Genomic DNA, 14,261 nt, shown 5'->3' with positions numbered 1-14,261 from the left:
TGTAGTTTCCTAGAGTAGGCCCTGCCTTTTGACAGCCCCCCAGCCTTGACTCTCTAAGAAGACAAGGAAAAACTCCCAAAAAAAAACCCTTGTAGGGAAAAAATGGAAGAAACCTTAGGAAAGGCAGTTCAAAGGGCGACCCCTTTCCAGGTAGATTGGACATGAAGTGGATGTCAAAAAAGGGGTAATTACAATACAATACACGGAACAGAACACAAGTGATCCTCAATACAGTATAATAGTGCAATATAAATATTACAAGTACAGAGCAACAGTAGATGATATCACATAATACGATTTGGATTTGTCCATCAAGCTGCCTCCCCCTATTGGCCATTCCACAGTTTCGTCAGTGCTGGGCCAGCCAATCCAGTGAAAGGACCCCTCTGCCCAATGATTCCTGTGATCCTCCATCAGAGATGACTTTTCCTTAGGCAGGCAAAATAACCTGGCAGGTGGGCAGTGGCACCAAGTGCCGCCAGAATAGGTGAGGGTTAGTAACAAATTATAGCTATCATATTACTTATGTTTTAGTGCTAATAACCAACAACAGAGATGCAGTCTGCACAGTTAATTAATAGAAATTAGAGTCCTTATTAATGGAATCAGTTTTTAAGTCTGTAAAGATGAGTCTAACGATAAGGTCAGATGGCCAGGGAGGACAAGAAAAGAAAAAAAATTCATATATGTTGGGGAAAAAAAAAATCTGCTGGGGTTCCAAGACCAATTGCCCCCCCTCTGGGCATTCTACCTAAAATAGTGGCTTCTTATTTTTTTTTAGGCTTTGTCTTATAGGGTTTGATGGAGTGGGTCTTGTTGAAAGCCTGGTTATCTGCTTTCATTCAGACATTGCAGGCAGCTGCACGGAACTTTGAACAGGGGGAGGTGGTGCAAAATGCCACCACAGAAAAACTCTAAAAGAAAGTAGAGATTTAATAATGATTAAAAAGTCATTGGAGAATATAATTATTCACTACATATGTAGTTTATTAAGAGTACAACTAAAATGTAGCTACAAAAAAGTCAAATTAAAAAAAGGTAGCTTTTAGGAGTCTTTAAAAATGTTCCACAATATTAGCCTAGCATATCCCTATTGGTAACATATTCCAGACTTTTTTGTGCATAACAGCAAAAAGCCATCTCGCCACTTCCTTTATGCTTAGCTCTTGGAATAATACGCAGACCACCATTAGAGGATCTAAGGTTATGATTGGGAGTTTAGGGGGACAGGGGGCACTCCAAAATATATGAAGGAGTAAGATTATTTAAAGCTTTAAGTAAATACCATTAGTAGTATTTTAAAGTCAATTCTAAAGGACACAGGTAACCAATGTAATGATGTTAAGACTGGTAAGATATGCTCCAATTTGAACTAACTGCAACCGTTTGATGTGTTTCTTTGGTAGATCAGTTTGGAGTGCATTACAGTAATCTAGTCAACACAAAACAAAAGCAATTTCTCAGCAGCTTGCAGTGTTATGAGAGGTCTAACTTTTGCCATGTTCCTTAAATGGAAAAATGCAGTCCTTGTAATATGGTTAATGTACAATTTAAAGTTTAGGTCAGAGTCCATGAGTACAAACAAATGAAGAAGAATTAAATTAGATGGATCCAAAGTTTATAAATGGGCCCAGAAGAATCCATCGATTTGAAAAGTTTGCTTCTGCTGTGTCTCACACAGATGCAGGTACTCAGCTGAATGCAGACATCCAGGTTGATCCATTATTATATGGCATTGGAGCTTCAGGCTTCATAGAGCAACTGACATCACTGTGTTCTTCTAGCTGTTCCTGATCAAATGTTTGGATAAAAAGAGGTGAGTCTGTCTGCAAATGCATCTTCTCTTGAGCAGGAGTATGCATGACAGTCTTAGTGGAGTCCTGAAAATATCCTCTATATTTGACAGATACTCTGTAACATATGTATGATCTGCTTCTCAGAACTCAGTGGACGTGGTGGATGTTTTCCAACTGGCCAAACAACCACAGGTGTTACCTGGTAGGTAACCACCTAAATAATCAGATTGAGATTCATACCTAAAAATATATTTATACTCCTGTAATAAAGTAAACAATACTCATCAAAAGCAGTTTGGTTGATACGAGGAGCCAGATTTATAGAAGATGTTTAGTTTTCTGGATTCCCCCAGTACAGGCTCTTTAAAAGCTTGGAATAGCCAGACATGTTATAACAGATTCAATGGTCACAAATGATAACTCTTCCTAGTAGCAACAGGATTATGATGGTGTTGTACCAAGAGAGTTGTGCAGAGAGGCACAATTTGGAGTACAGCAGGCTAGTTCTGCATTGTCAAATTCTTCTTGGTCAATGAAAGAAATGAAGAACAGTTAAGTCATTGTGTAAAATCCTCCACTTCTTTTATTGTCCCTTTAAACTCTGAGAGAAAGTGTTAGCATGTGTGATAATATACACCTTTCTTTAGATTATATATATGTGTTTGTACTATATATACAGTGTATGTATGTGTGTGTGTGTGTGTGTTTACTGTATATATACACACTAGGGTGGTTTGCCCCCTACTCGCTTCGCTCGACCACCCCCCAACCTCTCTCTCTCTGGGGGCGCGCTTCACACTCACCACTTTGTGTCTCTGCTGCGCACGTTGTAAAGGGGGGGAGGGCTGAACGCACGCTAAGGAGATGCGGAAGAATCAGCTGCTGGCTTGTACAGCAGCTGCTGCTACCGAGCTGCGTGATCTGCATGTCGCGCTGCGCGTCGATCATTTAAAAGCCTGTACAGCAGCTGTCCTTTTATTCTTACTTCCTTGTCTCCCAGGACGTTTCAAGTGTCTCCGAGAAATTGTTTGTAAGTAGGGCGTGTCGTGCAAGTAGTCTTGCGGGACTTCAAAGTGTCTACCCGAGATGATTACATCTCGACCCAAAATTTTTTTAATATAATAGATAGATATATGACTACAAAGAAGAAAACGGCCCTTGACAATTCAACTTGCACTCACTTAGGAGTCAGTTTGTAAATGGCAGTTATCTTAACCTGCATGTGTTTGGGGATGTGGTAGGAGGACCCATATGAAATGTGTGGTGTGTGTTTATTTGAATACATATGAATATAAGTAGCTGTAACAGTTGCCTGTACAAGTGAGTTTTAAAACTGACTGGGCCATCTTCAGATACCACTTGTCAGTTGTCAAGTTAAAGTTTCACAAAACAGTGAAACAAGAAGGCTATGATTTACTTTCAGAATTGTCACAGGTGGTTTCTTGACTGTTAAGTTCATATATCTGTATAAAGTATACTGCACAAAGAGATTTGAAGGGAGAAAAAGTGCCTACAGTTACAGTAAGATAAACACCTAAGTGTGGTCCTGCAGACAAAGAGCAGACATGGGAACTTATTAGGAGTTTTAACAGCTGTCCAAGAGCATTTGTTTGAATTATCAGTGTTTTGACTGTCAGGTTTTAATAACAAGTTGGTGGTACTGAAATGATGGCTAATGAGCTGCAGCTCTGATTATGGTCCTCTTTTTTTTCCTTCTAGATTACTGGAGCCATCCTACTGGCAGTTGGATTATGGGGAAAACTTACATTGGGAACTTACATTTCACTAATCGCTGAAAACTCTACTAACGCGCCTTATGTCTTGATCGGGACTGGAACTACTATTATCGTGTTTGGCCTGTTTGGTTGCTTTGCAACATGTCGTGGCAGCCCATGGATGCTGAAGCTGGTAAGTGACTGATAACTCATTTAAATACTTTGAGGGGACATGGTTTCATTTGCTCTGGTGGGTGTTAGAAATTGAATTTTAATGCAAGAAAATGTCGTTGGTTGCGGTCATCAGGACTGCTCATCAAGTGTAGCACTGATTGGAGCCTGTTTTCCATTCTGTAATCTTGCATATATTTTAACCCTAATGAGCTATACATTCAAAAGAGGTATCATTCTCTCAACCAAAGACATGCTGTGAGGCTGAATGGCAATCAGGGTTGTCGACTGGCGATTTATTTTTTTCTTTTATTAAAAAAAAATCTCAAAGTTCTTCATCTGTTGATGTAGCAACCACATCTGTGGTCAAAAGCAAATGTGTTGATTTAAGGTGCAGTTTGCTTATGCTGTCTAATTGGGGTCTCTGCATGTGCTCTCTTCACACGCAGCAGCATCTGCCCCAGCGTACATTCATAAATAATAGTATACAATGGACTGCCATTCTGTCTGGAGCTAGGTTCCATCTTGTTCAAGATGAACCTCTAGCTTCCCAGAGAGTGGATTAGATAAATCTCAGTCATTTCTTTTTAGTGGCGAGTTAAAACTAAACTGCTTGTTTGTTCCTCAAAAATTGTCATGAGAGAAAAGACTGTCAAATATTTAAGTGATGTAAGAGGTGGTCACATTGAACAGCAAGGCTAAAGATAGTTAAGAGGGTTATGCACTGCATCTTCTGTTACATATACTGTATATATATTATGATTGCTTTATTATGTTATTTTATTTACACAATCCTGATTCACAGATGATCAAAATGTACTAAAAATGTGACAGTGGGATTCTGGCTAGTGCCAGCTCCTTTGTGATTCATAGATGTTTCAAATTAGCCACTGGAGAAGCTGTACTCCACATAGCTTGTTTGTCTCATCCAACTTTTGGACCAAGATCCACAGAGTGAAGAGGCCTCTGTATTAAGCAGAATTTACTTTCATGTGCCTAGATCTGTATCAGGAATTTACTTGTCCATTTATAGATGTCTCCATAAAAGGATGGACCTCATTGGCTATCCTGTGGTATTCTAATGTTGGTTTTCTTATATCAAGGGATCAAACGTGTGCCACTATTACAATTTAACCACCAGCTGACACTGCAATTAGTCCACTGAAAGGAACCATGCACATGAGGGATTTGCCTTATCTTGGATCTCCCCAAAGTGTGACTCAGCAGGAATTTGGATTTATTTTATTGTATTATCAGATGCACCCAACATGAATGATACCAACTAACCTTTTTGGTTCTTTTCTTATTGGAAAATAGGAAGAAATTTGAAAATCAGCCATAGAACTGTTGCGTGTAACCTTTAACCTATCTCACTCTTTCCATTGTACCCTGCATATTAAACCCTGGGGGTCTCTTTAGCAGGCTGCTTCGCACACTGGGACTGTCTTTCTTTCAAAGCTTCACTTAACCTGTGCAGAGCAACTAGGTGAATCCTATGACTTACAGACATGTCAAACTTTGACAGAATCTGAGAATTAAACTTTTTTAGTATTGAACAGAGGACCTAATCCAGGTCTTCAGAATTCTAAAAGGCATTGATAAAATATATCCAGCAGAATTCTTTCAACTAAACAGTGAATCACATACTTAAGGACACCAGTGGAAATTAAGGGGAAGTGCATTTATGACTGAAGTCATGAATCACTTCTTTATGCAGTGAGTTTTGGGAGTCTTGAACAAACTACCAAGACATGTACTGTATTTGAAGCAGAAACCTTGTCATCTTTTAAGAAGTTTTCTGGATGAGATACTGGGACAGCTTAGCTATTAGCAAAACAAACAATCTTGATGGTCTGAATGGTCTCTTCTCATTTATAAAATTTCTTTTGTTCTTTATTTCAACCCAGTTTACCACTATTAGAGGGCTTCACAGTGTCGTCCCATTGAGCCCTAAAGAGAACGCAGTTAGACAAGGAATAAACAATATAGCTCTCAGCTCAGTACTAATTTAAGTTTTCATGTAAAATTTAGATGTATCTGCATGAAAACCAATAGCAGCAAGTATAAACAATACAATAAATTATACATATCAGTCTTCATATCAGCAGGAGCTCCAGGAGGTCAGGTTCCGTAGTCACAGATTATATATCCTTAATCAAAAAATAAAAAGATAAGTTTCTTGCCAGAGACAGAGCTCCTTGGAAAGTGTCCAGCAGCAACAAATTGAACACTTCATTTAAGTGTCCTAGACACCTCTGAAGGTGTCCATTTTTGCAACTGAGTTGAACTCTTTTCAGAAGTGTCAGAAAAGCAACTGAAGTAAATGCTCCATTTTTGCAACAAAGCACCAACAGAACTGAAAACTCTCTTTTTGAAATAAGTCTTAATAGAAGGCTGCCAGGCTCTCCTCCAAGTCTTGCCCAAAATAAATGTACACCTGGCTTTCTTTCTGCTACAAATGCAAATGGTTTCTGAAAACACAGGATGTTACTAAATCATTATTATTCAAGCTCAAGGTTGATTCCCATGTGAATCAGAAGCTGCTTGAATCTGCAAACAGACTAAATATAGAAAACATTCTAAAGGCCTGCTTCATCTTTCAGCTTTCCCAGAAAACACTACACTTCTCTTTAGAATGAGAAGACTTTCTGGCTGGAGGCCCACCACCTGAAATCTGCCAGTTGAAAAAGCCAAAGTATATCCAAAACAGGAATTGTCATACCAGTTCCTCCACTGTCCAGTGCTTGTTTTTCAGTGCAACCATACATTTTGTGTTTGAAGACAATACTGACCTCAGTTGTGTCTTTACTCCACCCCTTGACAAGTTTAATGAACCATATATACTGATGTTCCTACATTAACTTAATTTCACATTAAAATGTAAGCTTCTTTCACACTCTTATGCAACATATTTAATTATTAATCTACCATTGTTATTGGCAGTTACTTTTTAAAGTGTCTTGACAATTTTTACATACAATTTTGAAATCCATTTTCGAGTAGAATGGCACGACTGTATTGAGTGCAGCAGAATACTCTGTGACAAAAGGATAGCTGCCAAGATAAAAGGAAAATATACAAGATGGTAGTGAGACCAGCTATGTGGTGTAGTTTACAAATTTGGATAACAACTAGACAGAAAGAATAAATGTTCAAGAGATGAAAGAGATGTGATGGATGTGTGGGATGAACAAAATGGATAGGGTAGAAAATAGTTATATTACGGGAAAGCCTAAAAGTAGAAGGGATGTGGTGGAAAATGCAGGAAAGAAGACTCCAGTGGGATACTGTATGGAGACAAGAGGAAAGTAGATTACTAGAGGAGAACATTAGTGATGTAGCTGCTAAGAGAAAAAAGAACAGGAACACCAAAAAACAGAAGGAAGAATGAGGTAGTTGAAGATGTAGTAGTAGTAGTAGTAGCAGCAGTAGTATTGTCACACGTACAGAGTAGTGAAGGATATGCAAGAGGTTGTAGGTAAAGTGCAGATGGTACAAAACAGAAACTGATTGAGAAGAGAGATTTATTTTCATTCATTTACTCTGTTATGATACAGATTGACTCTCCCTACCTAAGCAATACTCTCATGACCATTCACCCTTTAGGATTTTGTATTACATATTTCAATAATGCCCCACAGCCAATCTTTATCTCCTGTTTCATAGAATAAAAACAAGCCTTACTCCTTAGCCAAGTACTAAATATCTGATAAGCAGACAACTAAGATCCCCTGATTTTTTCCATTGCTGTTGGTCTCAGAATTGATAATAATCTCAGGAATATACTGTTTGCATTAGTCCCCAAATTTATTCGTAGCTCCAAACTAATTTCAAAAGTTTTTTTTTTGTAATTGACCCTCAGTGATTAAATGCTCACTTACAATGAAACTCATTACAAAGACTGGGTCACAAGCAACAGACTTGAGAAACATTGGACTAATAAAATTTTATGTGCTCACACACACCCCTGAGCTAATTGATGAAAGCAAGACATGCATCAGACCTTAAGGTAAAATGGCCTTCTATAAAACTGTATCCTGCCCTTCAGCTAAAATTGTCTTTTTCTTGTTGATCTTGTAACACATTCAGCTGTGTTGTATTGAACTTGACTGGTATTTTATGACTGTAATGCCCTACCTTCTTACTTCACGCGGCCAATGTAGCTGGTGTAGGGAATAAAACTGCACAATGCTGCTGCCGCTACCACCGTTACCTTTAGTAACCTAGTGATGCCTGATGTTCATTTCCTAAATGTGCAGCTCAGCTAGGCTCTTAAAAGCCTCGATTCTTCAATCTATCCATCCTTGTTTCTATCCATTCTCAGAATCTGTTCAAATATAGGGCCACATTTTGTTCACTTATTACTGTATAATCAGTGACTATGAAAGCAACATGCTTTTTCTTATCTTATCTACTAAGTTACTGGTTTAAATAAAAAAAAAAACTAAACCATCTCCAACATTCTAGCTCATATAATTCTATCAATAAAATAGATAAACAGTTTTACGGTAATGACTCCCTATGCCTTTATATGTTTAATAGCCCCCCCCCCCCCCCCAAATACACACATATATCGTTGCATTTTAGCTTGCCTAATTCATACAACAGTGTCACACGTGTGCACCTTGAAGACACCTTTAAGGTTCTGTCAACGTAAGTGGTTCCATTCTGGAAAAAGGGAGGGGTGTCATTGTTAGCAACCTCTCCCCTCTTACCTACAGCTATGATAGGCAAAACCAGGATAATTCCTAACTATGCCCCAGGGTCTGGAAGCCCTACCCCATCCTCGCCATCTGCTATATATTAGGCCAGAGAATGGAAGAGAGTGATCAATCTAACGGCTCTAAAGCAGAGAGAAGGACTGCCCAATCTTAGAAAACATACTAAAGAGAAGGAACAGAAATTATGCAGGTGATTACTAGTAACTTTTTGGTTACTATCATTTTTTGTTATCCACTACTGGGGGATTGTTGGGTTTGTACCCCAATCCTTCATCCCAAGTCTAAGTCATCACTGACAAACCACGTCTGAAGTCCTTCAGCCCTGTTCCTTGTATTCTTGTACCAATAGGAAACACTAAAACTTCACTTTCCTTTACCCCATCTCAGTTTTGCAATGCCTGACATGGCCGTAATGATTGTTTGGTCTTGTCCCATGTGAGGTTTACTTTGCTTTACGATTAATCACACCCTTTTACCAGGGCTATATTCTGGTATAGTGGAGGTAAGATGTTGTTTGAGGTCCCAGTGGCTAATGGGGAGGCCTTTAACCCAACACAAAAGAGATTAGTAGAACCTAAATAATTATACCTCTATTGGCCCCAAATGGCCTACAAAGAACTCTTCTACTCCATCCTGGGATCTACAGTGCTTCTTAGGTCCATCTCAGTTAAGTGTTTGCTTGTATACAACTTTTTACATTTTTAGGTACATCTATCATAGCATGTTAGTGGCTCTGCCCTTCTCATGTAGGGCTTAGTTTCCCTTCTTTTCTTGCTGTCTCTTTTCTACTTTGTGCTGCGTTGTGGGATTGGGGAGCAGTGGCGGCTCGTAGCTAAACTTAGTGGGGGTGCTGCTCCAGAAAATTTTTAGCCTTTGTTTTAAAATTGTGTAAAAGGAAACAAACATGTATAAAAAGAAAATTTATTCAGAAACCGAAAAAAAATTAATCAAATAGAATAGCTGGAAGCAGGATAATAATCTAATTCTACACTTTATCACATTCAAGAATATGGTACACGGTTTTTAAGCATAACACACGTGGAGTAAAAAAAAAGAACACTACCTTCCACCAGCACGCCAGGGTCGGCACTGCAGGAGCGACAGTGCTCTCTCTCCCTCGCTGCCTCGCTTGCAGCTTCCTATTTGCGCACAACAGCCAAACACCACGTCGCTGGAACTGTGTAGCGCACAGTTCCATACAAAGATTTTAGTATCTTTTTCATAAACTGGGGGATGGCTACTGACATGAAGCTTAAAGATTATATATTGTACAAGTATAAAGAAAGAATTAAAAGAAAAAAGGACTGATTATATTAAATTTTATCGATAATATCAAGTGGAAATAGGGGGTGCTGCAGTTCCACAGTGCCTATACACGAGCCGCCACTGTTGGGGAGGGCAAAAGTGTCTAATTTTGTAAGGCTATTGAGTTATGGAGTAAATACAGAATTAGAGAAGATCTGATAGCAAACATGTGCAGAAATCTACCTCATTTACTTAAAAGTAGATGTTTTGGAGGCAGTAATATATTTGCTTTCCTACTTGAGAATCCTGGGGGTCTGTGATTTTGGTTCACTTCTCAGAACAGGTAAGTATTGTCATGCCCTGACAGCATTCATTATATTATTACATGGTTTCACCAGCTTTCATTTTTTGAATTTACTTTAATATGCATAACAATGGAAGCACCAGAGCTCAATCAATCAAATTTTTATGTTGTATAGCATCTTTCACAATAATTAAAATGCTGTTCAGAGCAGTCCACATTAAGTCCGGTAAACATTTGTGTAGGGTCAGGTGTGGGTCTAGAAGCCATCCTTGTTTTTAAGGATTTAAATGAAACAGTTAATGCATTTAGAAAGAGAGTTGAAAGCTCCTCATTTCCGTATCTCTCTGTAACTGCCTTGCTTTCTTCTGATCTGCCATTAAAATGAGCTCAGACGTGGACAGAATGTGATTTCTATGCATACAACCAGATGAGAGTGAGTTGAAAAAAAAAAATCTTTTTTTCCCATTTTTACAGCTGATTAGCAGCACAAGCCTAGAATAGAATCAGAGTGTAGCTAGAAAGAAGTGGGAAACTGCCATCAGCCATCAGGAGTGAGAAATGTAGGTGGGGGGGTTTGTGTCAGGGGTGCTATTAACATGTCACAAGCACTTACACTATAGCTGGCATTCCCATTATCTGCCATTGTCAAGACACTGTAAAATAGGAACTCCCAATTCATACAGCTGCTGGGAAATTAAATATTGTTTGACACAGAAACAAACCCAATGCTGTTAGCAATGCACACAGGCGATCAACACGGCTGCCCCTCTCTGTTTAATGCCGCCAACACTTGGCATTTTAATAGTAGCTCAACAGCTCTAAGACTCAACAGTTGTGGCTGATACCTTCTGATAGCAGGCGGTGGAACGGGTTTTTGCACGATGCTCAGCTTCAACATGCTTGTGCCAGCCTGCTTTCTTATTAGCCGTGTGTGAATTTCACTTGGAACAAAAGAAAATACGTAAGCTGACTTAATTTGTTGGCCCAAAAACACTTTGTTGTATTTTAACCATCGCAAAATCCTGAGCTAAGCCAATTTTCTTTTTGGTTTCTTCTTCACGGTTAATTAATTTTTTATTTTATAAAGTGCCTTCCAAAATAAGCCTTCTGACACAGTGCTTTCCAAAACAAATGATGGGAAGATGAAATAGACGCACATATGGCTGTATATTAAATATAAGAATGCCAGTGCAGTGCAGTAGAAAGAAATATATTAAATGTTGCTGAACTTAAAAATAAAGTATAAACAATTCATAGATTATCCACTGCAAACAAAGAAACACAATTTTCATGCTTTTTTTAAAATTATTTTAACCAATGGATAAGAACTCCAGGGGCGCTGTACAATGGCTGACCCTGCGCTCTGACCCCAAGGGGTATGCGAAAAGATGCATTTCACTGCGTGTTGTCCTGTATAACTATGTATGCGATTAATAAATAAAGAATTATTATTATTATTATTATTATTATTATTAGAAGGAGACACAGTGCAGTGGGTCAAACTGATAACATTATCTGCACCTATCATTAATTCCTTGGTTTGGTTATGAGTTATTTTACTATAGAATATTGGAAAATTTGGTGGTGACATCCATTCAAATGTGCTAACTGCAGACACCTCTTTATCGAATGTCCAGTCATTTCCAGAGTATGCTTTGTGTGATCTCTCTGTGTCTGTGTGTGTTTTCTTACAAGTCCAAAAACATACAGTTTAGATTGATTCATGATTAAGTGAGTGTGGGTTTGTATGTGCTTAGAGGTGTTTTCTTCTTTTTGGACCAATATTGCCCGGAAGAGCTTGTGAATCCTGCAACCTTGAAATTAGAATAAGTGGGTTCAGAAAATGAATGAATGATCTTAAGATTGTGCCCCCAGCTGTATGGCTGAATTCTTAATTCCACTAGTGATCTTATCTCTAAAGATTCATCCAAGTTGCCTTATCTACTGTAAACACCATAATTTAGGAATTGTGAAATGTATACTGCATAACCATCTGATCTGAGCAACCCTCTGTTCAAGATGTAGTTTCTCTGGGGTTGACTCGTTCATGAAAAATGACAAGCAACAGTGCACAAAAGAAACAGGGCAGGCTGATAAACATCACTGAGTGGCATAATACAAGTGCCAAGTTATCCAGCTGTCTGCATCATTGTCAGTGCCACAGCGACATATGCTGAAAGATAATTTTATTCCAGTTGTATTATTACATGTTTTGACTCTGGAAGGGATATAAAGATCAAGGGGCATTTCTCATCTTTCCCTACAACTTTCTTGGGTGGTGCTATGGTCCCTCTACTTTCAGGTGCCCTGCCTGGATGTCTCTGAATCCTCAAACTTCAGATGCCTACGTAAGATTTGTTGAAGACAATATCTGAGGCATCAATCACACTTCATAGTGGTCTCCCCTGTGCCCTTGATAGCATGTGCCTTGAAGAGACAAAGCACTTGTATAAGGGCATAAAGTGTAACCATTAATGAAAAAAAAAAATGTTTGGCATCTGCATACGCATTTGAATTCCAAAGATTTTAAAGAGCAGTGCATGTAGCTCAAGACAAGAAAAGTGAAGTTTCTGTAGAATTAAGGTCTTTGCCTATGTAGCATCATTTCGCCTGACCCTATTTTTAAAAAATGTGCAAATACAGTAGCATTACATATTTTACGGACTTCTCCAGTATACACCCATACATAATGGTTAAATTTAAAAAGTCCATTTATCATTTTTTAACCTGTTCTTTCTATTCAAAGGTCATGGAGAACCAAAAAATGTTCTAGCATCTGGAACAAGGTGGGAAAAACTTGCAAAGCACACAAACACATAAACATACCCAGGTTCACTCAGACTGGGCCCATTAAGTGAAAATGCACGTCTTTGAAATGTGAGAGGAAAATTTACTATTCATAGAAATACCACATGATAAGGGAAGAACACACAAACTCTACATTGACATTGTTTGGCCTGGAAATGAAATCAGGGACTCTGAAGCTTGTGGTAGCCTGACATGTTGTCTTGCTGCTATAATTTTCATATTGCTGTATACTCACTTCATTTTTTCCATGTGTTTTTTTTTTAGTATGCAATGTTCCTTTCCTTGGTGTTCCTGGCTGAGCTAGTCGCTGGCATTTCTGGCTTTGTTTTCCGGCATGAAGTAGGTATCCCTTATGTATTAAATTTACTAAATGAGTATTTATTGTGGTCTGTCATTATTCAAACATTATGTGTTTTCTAATTGCATTCTTTTACAACATTTTTCTTCTTCTCTTTATCTTTTGATTTCTTACCTGTCCAAAACAAGATGGATAGTTTCATATTGTGCTTGTTATGTTTTCCGTTAAACTGGTTGTCCACACATTCATTTTTTTTACCCGACTGTCCAATTCAGGTTCATGAAAGTCTGAGCTTATCTTTGTAGCAACAAATGCTAGGAGTGTTCCAAAGCTAGTTCCTTATATGGTGCCTACTTAACCCAGATTGTTTCAGACACACAACATCAATGCTGTGATCTGCTGCACTATAAGTTACCCTTTGATTGATTGATCAATTGATCAGTCAATCAGTTGTTCAGTGTCTGGAATGTCCTCACCAATATGAATCACTTTACAAAACAGCCCTTGCACATACAAAATGACTAAATTATACACCTTGTGAGACATGCCCGGACACCACCAGACTGAGACCACATCTTTATCCAAATCACACATTTTATTAATCACCAATAAACACAGTCCCGCACAGTAAACTGTGCCCCCAGCACCAATCACCCCTACTCCGGGCTTCTCTCTCACTGTCCGTGGGCCGCCTTTCCTCTCTCCACGGGAGCCTTGTCCTGCTCCCACTCCCGACTCTAGCTCCCTGATTGTAGGGAGGCGGCCCCTTTTGTAATGACCCGGATGGGCTCCAGGTGCTCCATCTGACGACACTTCCTGGTGTGGCGGAAGTGTCAGGAGAGCACCCAGAAGCACTCCGGGCGTCCCTGGAAGGATCATCCTCCATGTTCCCGGGTATGGCAGAAATAAATGTTTCTCGGGCTCTCTGAGACTCGGGGTGCCCCCTGGCGGTGGCCACGTGCCCCAATGGGCTTGAGCCTCCTTGCTCTTCTCCAGATCCAGGGCGGTTGCCCCCTCGTGGCCCGGAGGACAAATACGCCACCTCCCGGTCCATCCAGGCATCCCGGCTGGGTCTGTCCCCCAGCCGCTTGTGACAACCTAAACATTCTCAAACCTCTGTAACCTAATTCAGGGTTGCCAAGTGCTACAGCATGTCAGGCGCAAGACAGGAACCTGCCCTGGAGTGGGTGCCAGTCTATACAC

General features: G+C 39.4%; 1 protein-coding gene across 1 annotated transcript in view; it reads left to right on the top strand.

Moving 5' to 3' along the window:
• Window positions 1-14,261, top strand: part of tspan7b (tetraspanin 7b) — a 319,697-nt gene that overhangs the window by 262,004 nt on the left and 43,432 nt on the right. The window contains exons 2-3 of the mRNA XM_028799788.2: window positions 3,516-3,704; window positions 13,025-13,099. Coding sequence (XP_028655621.1) covers window positions 3,516-3,704; window positions 13,025-13,099 — 264 coding nt within the window. The remainder of the gene's footprint in view (window positions 1-3,515; window positions 3,705-13,024; window positions 13,100-14,261) is intronic.

This window comes from Erpetoichthys calabaricus, chromosome 4 (assembly GCF_900747795.2).
Source record: "Erpetoichthys calabaricus chromosome 4, fErpCal1.3, whole genome shotgun sequence".
NCBI classification, from domain to species: Eukaryota; Metazoa; Chordata; class Cladistia; order Polypteriformes; family Polypteridae; genus Erpetoichthys; species Erpetoichthys calabaricus.
The sequence above is the reverse complement of the archived record's forward strand: the minus strand, read 5'-3'. Positions and strand labels throughout refer to the sequence as shown.